General features: G+C 39.2%; 1 protein-coding gene across 5 annotated transcripts in view; it reads left to right on the top strand.

Annotated features, from left to right (window-relative positions):
- The first annotated feature begins 255 nt into the window (after positions 1-255).
- babo (TGF-beta receptor type-1 babo) overlaps positions 256-22,089 on the top strand; it is a 133,393-nt gene continuing 111,559 nt past the window's right edge. For all 5 annotated transcript variants that reach the window (XM_076197665.1, XM_076197666.1, XM_076197669.1 and 2 more), the window contains exons 1-2: positions 256-413; positions 13,497-13,614. In XM_076197665.1, the coding sequence (XP_076053780.1) occupies positions 347-413; positions 13,497-13,614 (185 nt within the window). In that variant the 5' untranslated portion in view covers positions 256-346. The remainder of the gene's footprint in view (positions 414-13,496; positions 13,615-22,089) is intronic.

Below are 22,089 nucleotides of genomic sequence, written 5' to 3' on the forward strand. Positions count from 1 at the left end.
GGTACTGTCTAGTCAGTCGTTGTGCGGTTGTTGAGTGTCTCAAGTATAGATAAATGATCTGTCCAATTAATAGAAATCACAGATGATTTTTGTAAAGTAACATCATTTTCTATACTGAAAAGTTAATTCTATTTACTAAATAATAGTTTCAAAAGTGTGATAAGTTCAGCGAACGTTGTATTTCAATAAAACATTAAAACAAAAATAGAATCGAATCCTACTATTGAAGAATCGCGATCGTACGTCTAGCTTTATCCACCATCCTTATTATACCAAAATAACAAAGTGCCATGAACGGGAAGTGGAAGAGGGATGTAGCTGTATCAATTTTCTAAAAGGACCATTTATGTGTCTCAAAATGGGCTCCTTACGACTTCTACAATTATTACTTCTTATATTTAACATGTACAGTGGTGAGTACAGTTGCTAAAACTGTTCTGTGTTGATAACTATGAAAAAGATATTCTGCGATGGGGGTGGGGGGCATAAGCGCTGTCAAAAAACAAATACCTGATATGTTTGTTTTCCTTTAATAAGGCTTGTAATGACAGTACATCTACTCTTTAGAATTCGTAGTTGTTTATTAGTCTTGGGAGATTCTGATTTAGCTAAAAGGGGGCCCAGGAACATTTGTGTGATGTTGTAGTATGTGCAAGACGAAATCACTCGTAACTCGTTGTCATTGGTTGCGCGTGCTTGAAAGCTGAACGACTAAGTCAAGCTTGTTGCGTATGCTTCAGATTGAGATAAAAGTGAGATGACATGGTATGGGTGACCAAGTAAACGTGAAAATTATGTATTCTCGTAATGATAAGGTTGGCAAGTTTTTGATGTACCACAGAAATAAAAGGGCTGAGTTTCACACTAATCGTCTAATGTAAATATGCAGATTACCATTCATAGTTGCATGACCTGGCAAATTGCTTGCTAGAAGGGAGTTGTTATATGCCAGTAGATGGGAATCATTCATAGACAAATTTCTTTGACAAATTAAGGATAGTGGTTCAGTTGAAGTGAAGATTAGCAATTGAGGCTTTGGAATTTGGTCTTATTCTGAAACTCCCATCCCTATTGTTGCAAACATGGCAAGATGAATTACCAACAATCTGTTTTATCACCAAGTTTTCAAATTAACTTTAATTTGAATATACCATGTTGTTGATAATTAATTTTGTTGTGGTTAACATGGGGAATGTGGGAGAGTAATTAAGACAGCCACTCTTGAGATGTATTGGGTAATCTCGTAACTTTTTGGTGCTTTTGTGTCACGTGTGCACTTGACATTTGATGTAAATTCGTAACCTGACCTAACCTATCTTGGTTATCAACATTTGCATACACACAAGGCATGTAAGTTCTGTAGATTACTATAGGCTTGTGAATACATTTGTTGGAGTTGTCAGAGTATACACACCTTCAACCAATCTCACACTCGTCCAAAAACCCATTTTTTGCCGCGCCTGTCATTATTCCTCTCGGATGACCGGTGATCCCCATTCGGTGTCACACTGCTTGGGTTGGAGGCAGTGCAGCAAGACACAGCATCTCCACAGCAGGGCCTGACAGCTGGAACTGATTCATTCCCGCCGCCTCATTGCATTCCCCCCTCTTATTTACTTGAAGAATATGCAGACAAGAAAAAATCTCTTAGAAGAAAAAGTAGATATCTTGTATTAAGGGAGATCTGACGGTCTGATAGAAAGATATTAATATATATATTTTTTTTATCGACTTGATATTTTTACAGTATAATCAAATTATTGTTTTCCATATTCCATGAGCATTTGAAAGATGTATGTCCATCCCTTCATCCGTCAGTCCATATGATGTCATCGATGATGTCACAAATGTTTTCCGATCTTAATACTTTACCTAGACTAACCTGCTTTTGCACGTAAAATCTCAAATACCATACAAAAAGCGTGTAATTTTGTTTTTCCCTAAAATCCTAATAGATCAAGATATAGGTCATAAAATGCATGACTTTGTGATGTCACACCAATAGCATTTTTCCAATAAAATTCCCTCTAGTGATATTATTTATCATTTTATCAAAACTTATATGAGAAAGGCACAACATTCATGTGTTAGCATGGTAAGTTTGAAGAAAATTTGATTATTTTTCGAAATTTGACAACTTATAATCAGGGTGCTAATTATTCAATACGTCCTGGGGGATATAGTAGCTCCTACACCAGATTCTTTGGTATGTGCTGTTGTTTTGGCTATACCAGGGGCAATAGTTAAACTTCCTCTCATCGTCCTCTTTGGGGCCTCGAAGGTCAAGTGTAGACTTCCTCCTCACTCTCACTGCTATACGCAAGCCTCCTTTTAGTTGAGGGAGCCATTATAAGCAATAATAAGGTCAGCGGATATGATTAGATGGCACTTTTAACACTTTTTTGGGAGCGCGATAGGGTGCGTAATGTACCCTTCGAAACCGAGGCTCACACTGACTGTGCTTGCCTGAGCGGCAGGCTACAGAGCCAGGAGTAGGGGGGAGGGATAGGTCTACAACACTACCAATTTTCACAGGGATATCAATTACAGCGCATTTGTGGTACGTCCGTGAACATCGTGTCACTCCTGTGGCTTATTGGTCTTCCCCAGTAAAGCCACTTTGGTGGCTTATCGGACTTTACGGGTTAATGGCTCTCCAGACTGTCAGATCCTCCTTAAAATATAAATAAATAGATGAATAAAATGCCAGTCCACAAATTAGACAAACTGAATGTTTGAGGATGCTACATATCTCTATGACTAGAAATTAATATGATAATTGAAAATCAAAGATACAGATTAACTTGGAATTGTACATGAATTACCCTTTGGGTGCCTTCACTTTGCTCTTTGTATCATATGCTTTATATTTCGTCATAAATATTGGGGCTATTATTATTTGTTAGAGGGAGATTGCTATTGAAAAAAAAAAGTGAAAACTTGTATTGGAGGTGACAAGATGAGAGGGAGGGTGGAGGGGAGTGGAATATGTAGTGGATGAAATGGGTGGGAGTGGAATATGTATGGGATGAAATGGGTGGGAGTAGAATATGTAGGGGATGAAATGGGTGGGAGTGGTTTCTATGCCTTTTTCTTTTTGGCTACCCCCTGTGTAAGGGGGAAAGAGCCTTTGTATGTAAAACTTTTGTCCAGGGGGCACAATGTTTCACTCACAGTCCGTCATCAGTCCCCAAAGTCTCCAAGGGAGCTCCCATGCAGTCACCTGTCCCGTCCCACTCCAAACAACTCACAACAGGTTCCGTCAACTTACCCCAGCGATGAGTTTTGTGGGCATCCCCTTCATCTCCTCTGTTGAGGGTTGTCTCTTATGGAGACAACCCTGTGAGTGGGATCAGTGTAGAGCAGCGATTCCCAAACTATGGGTCGCGAAGTGTTCAAGAATGGGTCGCGAGACCTTGTTAGAAAAAAAATATTTGTACCATTGTATTTTCATTTCATTGTGTTTTCAATAAAAGAAGACTTTCGAAATTGCTTTTTGATGCTTGGGTCGCCACATCTTCACCAGATTTGGATTTGGTTCGCGGCCAAAAAAAGTTTGGGAACCACTGGTGTAGAGGAAACTTGCTACATGACCATATAACCAGAGTTGATATCCATGGAGTAAGCTAGTAACAGGTCTAGTGAGTTTCACAGTACAATTTCTGGTTTGATACAAAGCCATTCCAGTGATACCCCATGATTCTCCAAAGGCACTTGGTTTCAAGGACATTGAAATGACTTGTCAAGTTAGCATTGGATATCCATGTCTCATAGCCTTACAGCAAGGCAGGAAGCACAAATGCCTTGAAGATTTGGGTCATAGTCCTGCATGAACATTGACAATGCCATATGCTCTGGTTGAGTGAATCCATAACAATATCCATTGCCAGTCTTTCAAAGGACTTCCTGACAAGACTCACCACTGTTATGCATTATACTACCAAGATATATGAAGCTTTCCAAGACCTCAGTGTCCTTGCTACATGCACAGAGAAACTGAACTTTGTCATCCAGTAAGCTCCCAAATCCCTGGGTTTTGGTCCTAGTTCTAGTCCAAGCAGTCTTGCCTCCCTGTTCAGAGACTTGAGGACTGCAACCAGGACTTCAAACACCTTGAAATCAACATAGGCTGCAAGAAACCCATGTTGATGCTCACACTGGTGCCTCACGAGAACATGAAGCACTAGGATCTGATCATTTGTTGACATACTGGTCATGAACCCAGGCTGCCTAGGCCTCTGAAACTTTAGCAGATGTGAACAAACCAGTGTCTGCAATAGATGGGTTAGCACCTTACCTGGCACACTGAACAGTGTAATACTATGGTAATTGTTACAGTCCTGCTGGTACTCATTCCCATTCCAGTTAGGTATGACCAGACCCTTTTTCCAGTCAAAGGGAATGGTGCCAGACAGTAGGCAGTACTGCATGCAGTCCATGAATCATGTTCTCATCTCCAGCTTTCAGCAACTCTGCACTGATGTTGCAAATGCTAGCTGCCTCTCCACTCTTCAACTTGCTCACAGCCTTTTTGGCCTCCGTCAATGAGAGTAGAGATATATATATTGGTGGATTGATAACCACCTATTAACACCATCAAGGGGAGGCTGACCTTTGGAAGAGTCACCTATTAACAACTGCTCTTAGTACCCAGGAAAGTACCCTCCTTGTATAACACTAGCTACCCATCAACTGATCATATTGTACTTCTCTGCGCCACATATTCGGAGCAGCGTTTCTTCAGGATTCAGTAAGCAAGCCTGAGGTCATTTGCATTAAATTGGTTCTTGACACCCACAGCCATTCCCCTGATGTATCTCTCTTTATCTATCTCTATGAGAACTCTAGTCTGCCATCAGCATAACTATTCTCTCCAGTGTTTTGTGCAATGCCACTCCACTTTTCGAACTTGGACACACTCCGCGGCAGCTTTCAGAGTTTCATGTTTGATTGTGTCCCACAGTTCTTCAGGGTCCTCATCTTTACCAGGTACTTTTGGTTCTAACACATATATGATTGAACTGCTTTTGCTGTACCAAGTCTCTTGGTGTTCCTCATGTCTCTGGAAAATGTTCAGAAGGAGAGGAATGTTCATATTCCAGGTTCCATGTTTGTGCTTCATTTGCAACAGCCCACACAGTGATCTAGGTGATTTTGATAGACATGTTGCAAGCCTGCCCCCACCATAAGTGCTGTTGAAGGTTGCTATGTGCCTATGTCTATGATTCACCCTCCCGCACCCCCACTCACCAATGAGTCTGAATCAATCTGTTCAACCTGTCATGAGTCACTAAGCCATGTGTTTGCCCTGTATGGCCTGGAGATGGGAGTCTTGGGGATTGAGGGATGTCCCAGTGTTGTGGTTGCACTGAGGTGCCCCCCTGGGATAGCAACATGCCTCCTTGGTCCTTTAATCAGACCAGAATGGGTAGCCCCTCTTGGCTTGGAGAGGCAGATCAGATAGGCTGCCTAGTATAGGCCTTATGGTCTCTTGCAGTCTCCTTCATTCTTATGTTCTTATATTTTGGCTTGAATCTTTGGGTTAGGTGTGTTGTGAATCAAGTAGCTACTGTCTGGGCAGACACTACACCGTCCATGACTGTCTCCCCCTAGTGCTAAGGTGGTGGGTGCATATACTCTCCCACAACCCCTGAGGTTAGGGTTGATATGTATACTTACTGTCCAATCAGTCAATCCATTGCTCCTGGTCTCAATTGCAGAAGACCTGCAGCCTCCAGGAAACTGCCAACAGCCTCTGGTTGGGACCATAAGCTACTTAGGGAAGAGATATTGTGTCTTGGGATTGTTAGTGTGGGGCGTTGTAATATGAAGTGTTGTGTGTTTTCTGCATGATGGTTTCATCTGGGGGAGTTTGAATTTGTGGACAGGCCTATTCTGTATTGGTACTGTCTTAATGATGGATGGATCCTGATTGCAGACGTGATAGTGTGATTCTTGTCTGGTATGGGAAGGTTTTCTCTGTGTGATTGTTGTTGTTGGAGTATTGAGTTTTGTGGTCTTGAAGGGTTTGTTTAGTTATCTGGGTGTGAATGTGATTCACCATGGTTTTGGATCACGTGTTGGACTTGTGATCAACAGCTATTTACTTCCTGGAAGAGAGCCAGAGCTCATATATGACCGATCTATGGGTAATGCTGTGACCTTATACACACACACCCAACTCCCTGCCCACAAGAGTTAGAGTAACGACTTGCAGCACAGTGATACTGAAATTATTTCAGCCCTGGGTAGGATTCGAACCCAGACTACCATAGTGGTGGCCAGGAATTCTATATCTGCACCATCAAGTATGTGTCGATATGGATGTTTTATGTGGATTGGGTGGTAGGTTGTGATAGATGGTTGAATAGTGTGCTGCTAGAGCAGTTTTTTGTTGTATTCTCTAGGAGGTATTTGTGAGTAGTGTGAAAGGTGTATGTTGTTAAGGGCTTGACCATAGAACAGTGTTCCTCTCATTTTCATGTGATGTTCTAAGGGGAAGATTTCAGTTTCTGTGTGTAAGTGACCTATTCAGGTGGTTTTGGTCCTTAATGTTATTACTCTCAGTGCTTCATGATGCACCAGATTATAAATTGCTTGTGTTTGATTTGCTGACTGTTGGGAATCGTGCTATGGAGGTGTAGTCTTGGGTGGTACTTATTAACTGTTTATTGATGGTTATTAGTTTCTTTTTGTTGTCCAAAGTCATTGATAGTGACAGTTTTCAATGGGTTTGTTTTTTGTCGAATTGTGCTGTCCAACCTATAGTTGATATCATGTCACCACAGGAGATGAAATGTCATTGATTCTTTTATAACCATCCCTAACCATAACCGGTACACCTTAGTTGTGTTCTGTTTTATAAAATCTGTATTATAACACATTGTTACTATACAACAATTGCATTTTAATTGAAGATGTATGATATCCTAGAACTATAGTTGATTTTTACTGCTTAATTCATTATTAACAAATCAATTTGCTGAAAGGTGAATGAATAGTAATGCTGGTATAGGAATAGAGAATTTTTGTCAACATGTTGACCAAAAATATTCATAATGGCAACATGCGCTGACATTCATTTTCAGCAAATTTCATGGCAAAAGTAAATGGAAAACAAATCCAATTATTTAGACAGCTCGTACTATTACACACATTATCCTCACAATATTGCCAAGTGCATGATGTCTTGTCAACAACAGTTGCTGTAGCCAGTACCTCTGCTAAACCAGTAAAAAAAAATAAACAGCAAGGAAAGGGTCAAAAGTGTGAAATTGTAACATTGATGTTTTCAGTCGGTTAAGTATTAGAAAAAAAACATGGTAACTAACTTGAAAGACTTGTGGTATCCAATAGAAATTAATTCTTTTAATTTTTTATTTGTTTTTTATTATTCATTTATTATTTTATATATATTTATGTGGCCCTGCATAAGTATGACATGTCCTTGCGTGATGACACCAGAAAATGAACACACCATGTAACTCAAGGACTACGCAGAGTTGCAGATTAGATGTGATATACCTTGCATGGATTGAAAATGTGCACAGCTGTGCTACTCATAGAGTTAATGATTATGTAACTAGTCGGTACACCTAGGTCTCATAATCCAAAATACACCAACTCCCACCTGTGCGGATGTTTGGGCCCAGGACAAGAACTCCTTTTGGGAATTGGCCCAGGAAATAAAATACTACCCATTCTCGTAGTGGGTTTATGTCCTGGGCCTAAACATCTGCAAAAGTAGTGATTGGTGGGTGATGGATCAAGAGACCTAGGTGTATGGCATTCATGTCATGTGTACTAGTGGCCTCCTTGTGCAGATGAGCATGTACTCTCAGCCGGTCATTGTCACATGAAGGTTTCTAATTGATCTTCACAAAAGAGTGCAGCATTTTGGAAAAAAGTGAAGGGAGAAAAAAAAACATGTTTAGTAGATATAAATGTAGAAATAAATGAAGGAAGTGCTCAATCATCTGGGGTCATTGGGTGTGACAAAAGCCTCAGGATCTGATGGGATTTCAAAGTGGATACTTAACTTCTTAAATATGAGTTAAATTCTCGTGGGCAGCATCATCTGCCTGATGTACAATGATGCATCAGAATACTCGCATTATAAAATATAAAGTTATAGATGTATTACTTGTTTTCTTTCACTCTGAATATTAATAACCACAGAAAATATGATCAAGCCAGTTGACAGAATATGGGGGTCACCACAAAATGAATATACAGATTGACCTCTCATTAACGGACTAAAAGGGGGGTAACGGTGTCCGTTGATGTGAATAATCTGTTGATTTGGAGTGGTTTTTGGGTGGCATAGTGATTGCACAGCACTAAACAACAGCACCAAAAACACCAAAAACACAGCTAATTAACGTCCATTAATGAGAGGTCAATCTGTAATTAAGATGCCAACGCTGGTATCCTTACATACCCATTCATGCCTCATGATGCCTACGTAGGTATCATCATACGGAAGGGGTTAAAAATGTAGGGAACAACTAGTGGACAAGATCCACAGTCTTACATGTTCATTGGAAGACTGGAATATGTGTCAGTAGTATGGTCCTGACATAGAGTGAAGGATATAAGTAAGATTGAGAGAATACAAAGGACAGCAACCAAACTGGTCCTCAGCCTTACAAATAAACCATATGAGGAAAGACTAAAGCTACTGAGTCTGCCAATTTTGAAAGATCAAAGAGGAGGTGACATGATTACAGTGTTCAGGTCACTAAAGGGGATAGATTGCATTTGGTAGAAGAGATCTCCTGATTAAAGATGGGAGAGTTTTAAGAGATCAAGGAAGTAAATTAGAAAGATCACATGTGGAAAGGATGTGAAGGAATACAGTTTTTCAAATAGATGTATAAGTTTGTGGAATAGCCTAGTAGATGATATAACCCAAGCTCAAACTATACATAAATTCAAATCTAAATATGATAATTGGAAACCAAAGATATAGGTTAAGTTGGAACTGCACATGAATTTGAGTCTAGGTATGTAAGAAAATTAGAGAATAGGACCTGATCCAACAAGCATTGCTCCTTTCCAGTAAATACAAATTAGGTAAATACATGTCACATCTAGTCTACATAGCTCAGATAATCATTCAGAAACTTCATCTTCTTAATTGTCGCCATCACCATATCAATCTATCATCATCATTCCTCATTTTCCATCCATTATCAATGTACAGGAATACCTCACTATACAACCGAGTGCTATAAAGTAGGTAAAACAAATGTTGGGTGTATGTGAAAGCCCCAGGAGGTAAAAATTGAGGAAGGGGTTGACAGGGCCCATGAACACAATCCCCCTATTTACATGTAAAACCCACCTTGATATATGAATTTTTGCATTGCAACCAGTCAATTGGGAACACATCTCAGTTGTAGAGTGAGGTATTTGTGTATATGATACTACCACAATTTCATCAGTTCATGACATAATAATCTCAAAGTCTCAATCATATTCATAATCCAACTACAATATCAATGACTCCCTCTTTGTATAGTTTATCTCCAATATCATCATCAATCACCATAATTCATTATCAGTTTTATCATCATTATTATCATGATGATCTCCACAGCACCACACCCACCACCACCAAACTACTGACCTCCTTAACATCATCACCATCCTGCATTGCTGTTATCATTATGACATAATCATTAATCAAATCATGGATACTTGGAAACAAAAACTTTTACATTTGTTAACTAAACTAGTTTATTCTTAGTTTGAGGGGAAAAGTTCAATTTAGCGGCATACACTATAGCAGAAATGCATGATTGATCCTCTTTGAATCCATATTGATTTGAAGAAGTGAGTATTTTTGCTTTGAATCAAAGGTCAGTCTTTCAGTCATGTTGAATATGGAAGAGTCAAGGGAGATAGGTGTAAAAGGTACTAGGTTTTGTTCAGTTTCAGCATGGGAAGTATGTGCCCTTTTCAAGATTATTGTGATAAAGTAGTATACTCACTAATGTTTGTGTGTTAGGCCTTTTATTGATATAGGGTCAACATGTCTTATGTGGTCCTGGCAACTCCTGGTATGTGTGTGACTTCTCATATTCATATTGAGGAGATGTGTTCATACACTATAAATCTACTTAGCATTTCATTGTATATGTTTTCTTTAGGTAGACCATTCCACCTGTGTATTGCCCTACCTGGGAAACTGTTAAATCTATGAATAACCAGATATGGGAAAGTCAAACTATGGGGCTGTTCACAAAGATTTATGAATACTGTTTGTGGGTCACTTCAAGAGCCACTAGTATTACAAAATTATAGACATGCCTGATTTTGTATTTTAACTTAGTCATGTTAAAAGGTGTTTCCTACAGTATTTGCTCAATGGAAAGTAGGGATAGTTAATCTGAAAGGTAATTCATTAGATCAATAAGTGAAAGAAAGATAAAAACCAAAATTTGTGGTTAATCACTGAAGTCCAAAGTGGAACTTAAGTCTTGGGTAAAGTGGAGTAGATTATGATATAATCAAATATACATACATATACCAAGGCTTTTTCCCCCTTCCAAGGGAGGTAGCCAAAAAGGGAAAGGCATAAAAACACTCCCACCCATTTCATCCCTAAATACACTCCACACCCCTCCCACCCTTCCTCTCATCTGAGCACCTCCTGGATGACGGGTCATCCCTGCACCCTGCCCACCGCCCTGGGTCAGAAGCAGTGTCGCAAGACACAGTACATCCACAGCAAGGCCGCTTCATTTAATCGGCGACCCCCCCTCTCCGTCCCCCTTTGCATATAAGGAGAGGACGGGGAGAAATCCCTTCGGGCTGCGTCAAAATTTACTCACACATACTACCCCCACCCCCCACCCCCCCGCCCATTCCTCCTCATGCAGTCACAACATCATCCATATACAACCATTCTCCACTCACCTCTGTCTTCCGTCCTCTCCCTTCCTTCCTCAACAGACATTCCCCTCTTCCCCAAAGCCCCCTTCACCCCATCCATCCACCTCATCCTAGGACGTCCCCTCATGTTCACTCCCTCCACATCTGCCTTCCATACCTCTTTTACTAGTCTTTCTTCACTCATTCTTTCCATGTGTCCAAACCATCCTAATATTCTTTCATCAACCCTATCTCCCAAATCCTTTTTCACCCCTGTTCTCCTCCTCACCTCCTCATTTCTCACTCTATCCAGCCTAGTAACCCCCACCATACTTCTCAGACACCTCATCTCAAACACATTCAAACTCCTTCTCTCTTCTTCTCTTATGTTCCACGTTTCTGCCCCATACAATGCTGTTGGCACAATCACTCCTTCATACAGTCTCCTCTTCGCATCCATTCCCAAATGTCTATTTCTCATTACACTCTTTAAACCACCAAGGCATTTACTCGCTTCTCTCAATCTACATTCTACCTCCACCTTCACTCCACCTTTTCCTGCTACACTTGCACCCAAGTATCTAAAACTATCCACTTCCTCCAGTCGCTCTCCCTTAATGTTCACTTCCAGTCTACTGCCACTTTCACCCCTTGTACATCTCATCACCTTACTTTTACCCACATTTATCTTTAGCTTTCTTCTATCACATACTCTCCCAAACTCTGCCACCAGCTTCCTCAATCCCTCCTCTGACCCTGCCACAAGCGCAGTGTCGTCTGCAAACAACAGCTGGCTCACCTCCCACTTTTCTCCATTTTCTTTAACCATCTCCAATCCCTGACTCACTACCCTAGCATTCACCTCTCGCACCACCCCATCCATGTATAAGTTGAACAGCCAGGGCGACATAACACATCCTTGACGAAGTCCCACCTTTACTTCAAACCACTCACTCTCTCCATTTCCAATCCTAACACATGCTCTACTACTCACATAAAAACTCTTGACAGCTCCCAAAAGCTTTCCTCCTATCCCATAAATCTGCATAACCTCCCACAGTGCCTTTCTGTCTACCCTATCATAAGCCTTTTCCAGATCCATAAAAGCCCAAAAAACATCCTTCCCCTTTCCTATAGCTTTCTCACATATCTGTCTTACCACAAAGATCTGATCTACACAACCTCTACCCGTCCTAAATCCACACTGTTCCTCACCAATTACTCCTTCTGTTCCTCTCCTAATCCTCTCAATTAAGATTCTCCCATAAGCCTTCCCTACTACACTCAACAGGCTAATCCCTCTGAAATTACTACATTCACACTTGTCCCCTTTTCCCTTGTAAAGAGGAACTATACAGGCACTACTCCAGTCCTCCGGTACTCTACCCTCTCTCCAGCAAACATTAAATAATCTCACCAACCAGTCCACCATCACTGAACCTCCCTTTTTCAGACATTCTGCATGACATCCATCCAGACCAGGTGCCTTACCTGCTTTCATCATCTTTACAACTGCCTTCACCTCATCCTTCCTTATTTCTCCTCCATTCTCCTCACTCATCACTCTCATTTTCTTCGTATTTCCCACTGCAGCTATCTTTCCCTCCCTATCCTCCTTCACATTCAGCAACTCCCTAAAATATTCTGCCCATCTTCCCCTCACTGCCATCTCTTCCATTATCAACTCTCCATCTGTACCTTTTACCTTTTCTTCCCTACTTGATTCACCTCCTCTTCCTCTCTTAATTTCTTTCCAAAACATCTTTTTATTACTTTCAAAATTTTCTGTCATACTCCTACCCCATTTCACATCTGCTCTCCTCTTTGCCTCCTTTACCTTTTGCTTTACTTCTCTTTTCTTTTCTTTGTACGTCTCATATGACTCCCCTGTCCTCTTTTGTAACCAATCTGTGAATGCTCGCTTCTTCTCTTCTACAACCTTCTTTGTTTCCTCATCCCACCATTCACTACCCTTTCTTCTATTTCCTCCTGTCCTTCTTGTTCCACACACCATCCTTGCACACTTTAAGACTCCCTCCTTGAACCATCCCCATTCCTCCTCCACACCCATCTCTGCTCTATCCTTAACTCCCTCCCACTCCTCCTTCAGCTTCTTTTCGTACTCCTTCTCCTTTTCCTTTTCATTCAAGGAGTTCACTCTAAGAACCTCCCTACCTTTTGTCCCTTTCCTCCTTCTCCATCTATCCTCCACTCTCAACTTACCTTCCACCAAAAAATGATCTGATATTCCCCCACCCTCTCCCCTTAGCACATGTACATCCTTAACTCTTCCTATCATAATCCTATTTACCACTACATAATCCATTAGCGCTCTATCTACCACCCTTCCCTCCACCACCCTCTCCCATGTGTCCTTATGCTTGACTTTCTTCCGAAACACTGTATTTGCTATCATCAGCTCTCTTTCTAGACACATTTCCACCATCAACTCTCCACTACGATTCTTACCTGGAACTCCACAATTCCCAACCACACCATCGATTGGACCATTTATAATCAAATATAGAAATTTGATAATTTGATAAAAATGTGAATATTAATGGAGACTGGTAATACTTACGTAGTAGCTAATACATGTATATTTTTTCTTCCCGTAGGCATACAGTCACTAATATGCTACTGTGACACATGTGATAATAAGCAGTGTGAGACAGCTGGCTTTTGTTACACGTCCATAATTATTGATACGAGTAACAAGGAGACACGGATGTATAGGTGAGTAATGGCGTTTGTCTTGTCTGGTCATGTCTTGGTCTGCATAAAACAACTAGACTATGCCTTTAGGTATTGGCTTGAGATATTGGACATAATACCTTTGTAAGCAAATAAATTGAAGTGTTGAGCCTTTTTTTATTTTTTACTTTTTTCTCTCCAACTCCTCGTTCTCCTTCTTTTTCATCATCTTTATCTTCTTCTTTTTCTTCTTCTTTTTCAAAATTTGTGTAAGTGGTAGTTGACCAAGAAAAGTATTTAAGGTAGGTAAGGCTCAGATAAAGGCTATGGACAATTGTGATAAAGGTAAGATGTATGGCAAAAATGACAAAACCCAATGAAGTGAGAAATGACTTATGAAACGCAGGTTTAGGATGATGCGTTTAGATGTGGAAATCGGAAGAAGTGCTCCATAAGATAGTAGAGGTAATGGTGTTTAGGCGTGGAACATTTGAAACTGGAAATTGAATGGGAATAAATAAGGACTGTTTTCAATCATTATTTGAAAAGATCAAACAATGTGCTTAAGGTATGAAATTACTTCAGGAGCTTGTAGATTGTTGGACCATTTATCCTTTTCATTATCACTTTCAGTGTGGGTAACAGCCGTCTAGCATTTAGATATATTTTACCAAAGTGGTTTTTGGAGTGTAACTGATACTATAGATTGAAGTATATTTAAGATTTTTTTTTCCTTGTTCAGGAAAGAGTTGGGAAATAATGTATTATTGGTTTTCATTTATATGTCCTCCTCCTCTTCCTCCTCCTCCTCCTCCTCCTCCTCCTCCTCCTCCTCCTCCTCCTCCTCCTCCTTCTCCTCCTCCTCGTCCTTATGGAAGTGAAGGTATGAGGGGACTGGACCCAAAATTTCCAGTTGTCACACACAACTTTTATTATTTTTCCACCTCTGGTTTCAAATAGGAGTGGCAGACAGCTACTGTATTTTGAGAAATTTGTAAGCATCCATGGAATTGTCAGCTACCATAGGGCTCTAGGTTCATACTAAAAGAATTGTAAAGCAGCAGTGAGTGAGAAAGAAAATGAAACACGAATATGTTTTTATGAAAACTTTGTGAGTACTGTGTAGCTCTTTGAAAGTAATGAAAATTATATATTAGGACCCTGTTATTCCTTATAGCACTATTTTTATTGTATGATACAATGAAGAAGTGTAAAAAAGTGCCAAAATGAGTTTGTGGGGGGGGGAAAGAAAAAATGTGTGTGTATGTATATATACATATATATATATGTAACAAATGTTTTAGAGTATTTCATGTCTGACTTTTATATAAAAATATTTCAAGTTGACCAATAAGCTTTCCTGGAAGTGAAAAAAAATATGGCGCAGTGTAGAGACGCATAAAGCAGCAACAGTTTCAATGTTCATTTTTATGTTCACCATCACTAATGCTTACTGAGGTATGTGAGTACTTTTGGTGATGTGTTTGGGCTTTGTTTAGCATGGAGAATACTTGGTTCCTCCAGGAAATGGTCCATACATTTGATTTTGCATTTGGGTTGCAAACAGAACACTCGGCATTCCACAAAACCAAGCCAAGTGATCCACCTGTGGAACAAACTATGCTTGAAAATATTAATTTTTCACACCTAAGATTTAGTCCTCAAATTACGTAAGGGGTATCATAATTTCTAGGGTTGTTCACATTTTAATGGGCCTTGACAACCTTGGTGATTCTATTAACACTTCTTATCCCTCCTCACAATGGCTCTATGCTGCTGAGGTCTGTTTAGGTCAAGGTTTCCATCTCATCTCAACTTTCTCCAGTCTCACATGACATCATACTACTCATTGACTTCAGATTCTGTCCAATGCACTTCCTGACAGCTCTCAGAAGTCATATCCCACAGTTTTTCAGGGTCCTCAAGGGTGTCAAGTTCTAAATCTGGGCACATGCATCACCCCTGTGTTTCTTCAGATGAAACCATGTTTTTTTTTTACCTCAAGTCAGTGGTTGTATTAAAAAAAACTCAGCTTTTTGGTAAAACCCTTAGTTCTGTAGGATTCTCTAATGAATACTAACAAGTACATGATTGACCTCTTTGCCACTCCTTTGGCATTGCTATACCAAGTCCATCATTGTGGCTTTCATCTCTGGAACCAGTATTACTCGTCCATCTGGACTGCAGAATTTATGAGAGAAGTGTTAGTGTTCCTGGTTCCATAGTCAACTCTCTTGGTGCCAGTATCTACCTTGAAGTCACCCAAAACAAGATGTGTGTTCAGAGAGGATCACTGGTTCTCTTGTCACACACGTTATAGAACAACATCTCTTCAAGTTTATGTGCCTTCATAGAAACATTTACTCAAGAAAGATGAAACCCAGGGTGTGCTTCAACGTCACCAATGTCATGAATTCATCAGGTAAAGGAACCCTTGTAATGGGATGCCATAGTGGACTAGATGTGCCTACAGCTACCCACATGAGGACTGACCAGTAGTAGGTTTAACCCATACTACTGATCTTGCCTGATCTCTTTAACTTAGAGCTAACATATCCATTCTAAACATCATAAACTCGGCTGATAAAAAAGGGGAATTGATTGTCATGGTAGATGGAAATAATTTTCCATGCACCTGCATGGAAAGCCTTTACATATTTTTTTAGTTAAAGGATAGAAGAGAAGCTAAAAATTTGTCTGCATACATAAAATTGAAAAAGGCAGAATAAGATTAATGGAATTATACATCATGATATATGATGCAGAGGGAGCAAGCATGAATTAACTGTTAAGCAAAATAAAGCACATGATAATGCCTTGAGGGGAGAGCATCCTCTCTCTCTCTCTCTCCTCTCTCTCTCTCTCTCTCTCTCTCTCTCTCTCTCTCTCTCTCTCTCTCTCTCTCTCTCTCTCTCTCTCTCTCTCTCTCTCTCTCTCTCTCTCTCTCTCTCTCTTTTCTTTGTAATTTTGCGTGGATTGTAGTGCAGATGTTGCAGTTGAACCAGAATGCTCAAAAAGGAACCCTACAATGAATGTAAAAAAAATACATAATTATATTAATGGTGTTTTAGTATTGGGTGGTTTATTGCTGTATTTATATTTATAATACAGTATGTACATATATACATAAAAAAATAATGATAATCCTTATAATGGGGATGGCTGAGTCAAAGCATACATCCGCCCTTCACCCACCCACATCCATCCAAAATCCATTTATTACCCCTCCTATCTCAGCACCTCTGCAGCAGAGATCAACAGCCAGAGCTGGTTTACCCCCATTGTTTCAATATATGACAACAACAACAACCCCCCCCCCACCTCCAACTTTAACCACTTTAAAAAGTTTGCATAGTAGATTTGAAGAACATCCCTGTGGGCCATGTCATTTCATCATTTATAACTACTTCACTGAGTATTATCTTGGGCACTCTTCTTGCTTGATAGACATTCATCTTGCATCCAGTGCCCCCATACCTGTTCATCCACCTCGTCCTTGTTCGTTCCTTTGATTTCATTCCATCCACTTTTGTTTTTAATTCTTTCTTTCTTTCCAAATGCCCAATCCATCTTGGTATACTTTGATCTACCCTATCTTACAGTTCTCTTTCCACCTCTTGCTATGTACCTCATCTCCACATTTCACACTCAATCCATTCTTATAACACTGACCATATTCCTCAGATACAGTAACAATATCAAACACATTTAGGATCTTTTCTCTGCCTCTTTCAAGTTGAAAATCTCTGCCCCAAGGAGTGTTGTGGGCAGTCATTCCCTCATACAATCTTCTTTGAATTCATCCATGTGAGGGGGTGTAAACTTTTCAGTGCTTGGGGTCTCTTAAAGGTCTTAATGTGGCCCAAAGACAGGGAGGCGTGTCTTAAGGGATTCCTTATGTTTGCCCCTGAGAGGGATGCATTGTTGAGATGGAAAGACCTGGAAAGTAAAATAAAGGGGATTGATATCTCCAAGATGGAAGTAAGAGGCTGGTTAAGCATGATAGTATAGTAGAGATTATGCACTTAATAGGAATTTATATGCCGTATTTCCATAGGTTGTGGAATTATAGTTTTTGTAGATTTGATAAGACATTATGTATTTGAAGTTTTGGCTTGTAGTTTCAAGCAAGAAATTGAAGTTTATTGTTAGATTGTAGTAGAATATCCAAGTTGATATTTTACTTATCAGATTTATGTAGTACTCTGGAAATGGATGCACATGACGTGTAGTTCAGGGCTGGGCTTGGAATTTTGACCAAAAGATTGAGCTGGTGGCCGTTGCTGGCTCTAGATACTGCAAGTTTTATATACAGAGGATACTGCAGTAGAAAATTCAAACTAAATGTATTTGCATACATAAGTAATTTTGTTAAACTGGGAGTGCATAGTTATAATTACTGCTTCAGTTTTGTGTAAAGCTGCACAGGGAGGTGCAAGCCATGGTGTGGACACAAAATGATAAGGTGTTAGGGTCAAAGATAATTTGATGATAGGAAAACTATATTATTATGTTTGTTACGCAGTACATTGTGGATACAATGTTAAGCAAGGAGTGAGGTCATTGTAAGACCAGCTTATCCCCTGGGGATGATAACAGCCTCTTTACCTTGCCATGGTGGGTTAGTCCAGTTGGTTGGGTTGTTTACATGGTGGGAATTACCTGTGCAGGTTTAGACATGTTGGCTATGGTTGTAAATGTAATCTGAAAACAATATCATCAGCATGTCCATACCAACTAGGTGGTTAATTTTGAAATGCAACACTAATGTCTGTCATTATATAGGAGGGTTGGGATGCCGTTAAAGTGCAACTTAAAAAATTCCTGGCACTTACTAAATTGAACCCAGGCCTTCCATGTACAAGACAGGAATGCTATACACTTCTTCAAGTGGGCTCCAGGGGCAAAGTATAGAGATATTTAGATAAATGTGATGTAAGATAGAAACTAAAACAACAAATATAGAAAAGAGGGTTGTATACAGTGTATTAATTCTAAATACTAGCATGTATTAATGACCAGTTTTGTGAAGCTGGATGTGGTTTGTACATGTACTCTGCACTCTTATACAATTTGTGTAAAGAAGCACAACTTTGTGCACATTAGGATGAGAATGTATACGTATTCATGTGTTTGTTTCACTATAGAGAATATGAAATATTTACTCAGGAACATGGAGTAATATAAACCTCAAAGATGTGTACTAGGAAGTACCTAAGTCAGTTGAGTGAAATATGGCGGTTAGCACTGGCTTCAAGCATCATGGCTTGTCCTCACACTGAAAGTATTAATTTCTTTTGTATGTGCTGTGTTCTTGAAAAGCACTGAAATTATTTTATACCTCAAGTACACTGAAGAAGGAGGTGATGCCATTCTAGATAGACATGGAAAGGATGATAGAACTCTCTGCCAATGTGTGGAGTTTGGTAAATGATGTAATGTGTTGCCACAAAGGGTTTATATAGCGAAAAGAAGTTCTTAAATATTTTCATGATTCTTTAGTGTATCATGGTCTATTTCTTTGTTTACTGCTGCCCAAAATAACAAGTTCATTTTTTTTTTTTTTTTTAGTTTTAGATATCTGTACATAGAAAATTAAAGATACAAAACCAGATGATACTTACAGTGAAGTATGGGTGAAGCGAAAAAAAAAGCTAAATTATAGAAACTTGCAATTTTTACTACTGTAGAGTTGGGCAGTACAGACCACATGGTGCGGTCAAGCCATTTATAATAATATTTTATAAATCCCAATGATGAATATGATAGTGATGTCTTTCAACATATATTTGAAGATTTAGAAACTTAAAATAATATTTTAACTTCTAAATATCTCAAGTATTTAGGGGTAGCTGTACTCTAATAATAGTAATGATATAATTTGATAACGGGCTTTAGGATGTTATTGTAAATGGTTTTAGTCACCCATAAGTAGTCAGCATTGCATCATCCTACTGTAGTTCAATTTATGTGACAACCCAATTAATAACAACACTATTTTGCACAAAAGTATTTGTTACTTGAAGAGAGAACATAAATGAGATCATATTACTTTGTAACAAATATCGATGGATGTATATGTGATGTGTGCACATGTATATACAGTGGGTTTGCAGTTGATAAGTATTTAACCCAAGCATGAAAAGGGGTTTTTAAGCTGCGTATTCTGAAATATATAGGAAATGGAATGGGTGGGAGTGGTTTCTATGCCTTTTTCTTTTTGGCTACACCCCCCCCACCCCTGTGTAGGGGGAAAAGCCTTTGGTATATGTATGCATGTATATTCTGCACCAGTTAAATTGGTAGAAGTTAGAGTTCACTCTGAAAATATTGATCTCTAACCACTTTCCTTGGCAAAAGAACCAATGATAGGTATCAGTAAGTAGTGGCCCTGCAAGATGGATGTAAGAGAGAATAATCTCCCTACCTCCCATTGACAGAACCTGTCACCACCTTTACCTCCATCTAGAGGGCAGCCGTAGGGGCTGACAATCTGTTTCTGGACCAGACTTAGGATGTCTCTGTCAGCTTTGACTCTTATTTCTTTCAACTTTTCATAAAAGGAAAGTTGACATCTGGTGACTGCACCTATGCTAAGCCAAGGACCTAGAGACAGTCAATCCATTGCTCCAGGGCTCTTGTGCAGGAAACCTGTGTCCCTTAGGTAATTGGCCATGGTCACTGGTTTGGCCCACAAGTCACTTAGAGAAGATATTTTATGTCTATTATGTGGGTGGTGGTTTTATCTAAGGAAGTGATGTTCAGTATTATTGCTGTTCTAATGTGAGGTGATGACCTGAATGCAGTTATTCTATTGTTGTTCTTGTTCTTGTCTCGGAGTGATATCTTAGTTGTGTTGATTTGGGGAGAACATAGTGAAGTATAAAATGTGGAGTGCCTGTTTTACGATCCAAGTGTGTTTGTTTTTATGTGGAGGGGGAGTGAGGTGTGGATGATATTTGTTTAGTATTTTCTTTCATATTCAGTGGGGTGTGCTTGTATGCGTGGGGGATATGAGGGTTCTTGAGTAAAATTGAATACATGTTCCCATGCTGCTCAGTGAGAAGAATTTTTGTTTCTGAGTGTAGGGTTCTGTTGGGGTTGTTTCCAGCCAGTTATTATTCTTAATACTTTTTGTGCTATTTTATTTTTTGATTGTTAGTTACCATGCTGTGGATATATAGTTAAGTGTAGTTCTTATGATTTGTTTGTATAGAGTGATCAGTGTTTCTAATGTCCAAATCTACCTGGTGATGTTTTTTTTTTTTTTTTTTTTTTTTTTTTTTTTTTTTTTTTTTTTTTTTTTTCTTTCTTTCTTTCTTTCTTTCTTTCTTTCTTTCTTTCTTTCTTTCTTTCTTTCTTTCTTTCTTTCTTTCTTTCTTTCTTCACTGTTGGGTGTTCGATGTGTGGGCTGGAGGTCTGGTGTGTATAAAAAATGAGGACCAGTATTTTAGGGTTTTTATTCAGTGGGAAATCTTGGCCATTTGATCCGACTGTTGGGCACTTCTTCGTGGTAATCAGGAGTAAGCAGTGTTACTATGACTTTGGAAGGGAAGTAGACATTCTCTTTTGTCTAAGCTGTGATTCTAGTTGGTTGAGGTAGTATGTATGTGTTTGGGTGATGTTTTGTAGCTGCAGTATTGGGTTATAATTGATAGGTTATCTGTTTGTGTAAGAATTTTGATGATGTACTCTGTTTATATTTTACATTCCATCTGAATTCCATTTTTATTATCTTTCCAGTGTGGTATTCAAGGTTGTCATCTAACCACTGATAGTACAAACTGCAGTGCACAATTTTTTTTCTTTTGGTGCTCTTGTATAAGTGAAGAATTGCCAATTTGTTTCTGTGATAGAGTTCACATGTAAAAACAAGTCATCCACATTTGATGTAATTGTGTTCATGATATTTTGTTTCTCTACTTTGCATTTTTATTATTTATTGGTTTTGTTTATATATTTATTTTTATTTATTCTTCTCAAACATTAGAACCTACCACATATATGGCGCAAAATACACACACTCAGATAATTAGAATTAATAAGCCCTGAAAGACAGATTGCCAAACTTGATATTCCAACAGTCCATAGAGACAAACCCCACAGAAGAAAATCCTCCCATACCTGATAAGAACCACACTGGCATGCCTGCACTTGGACACCATCCAGCATTAAAACAGCACTAACACAGAATAGGCCTGGTCATAGATTTAAATTGTCCCAAATGCAACCATAATACAGAAGACATAGAACACCTCATACTACAGTGCCTCACACTAACAATCCCTAGACAACAACACTATATTTTCTCTGAATGACTTATGCTCCTGCCTAGAGGCTGTTGCTGTTTACCTGGAGGCTGCAGGCTTTCTGCAAGAGGAACTAGGGGCAATGGATTGATTGCTATTTATTTGATTTATGTAGTTATTTGTTTTATTCATTTTATATATTTATTTATCTTTTATTTTATTTTATTATTGCTATTCTTATTATTGTTTATGCATATATTTTTTTCCT

Source organism: Oratosquilla oratoria, chromosome 14 (genome assembly GCF_046742065.1).
Source record: "Oratosquilla oratoria isolate Oo_2021 chromosome 14, ASM4674206v1, whole genome shotgun sequence".
NCBI lineage: Eukaryota > Metazoa > Arthropoda > Malacostraca > Stomatopoda > Squillidae > Oratosquilla > Oratosquilla oratoria.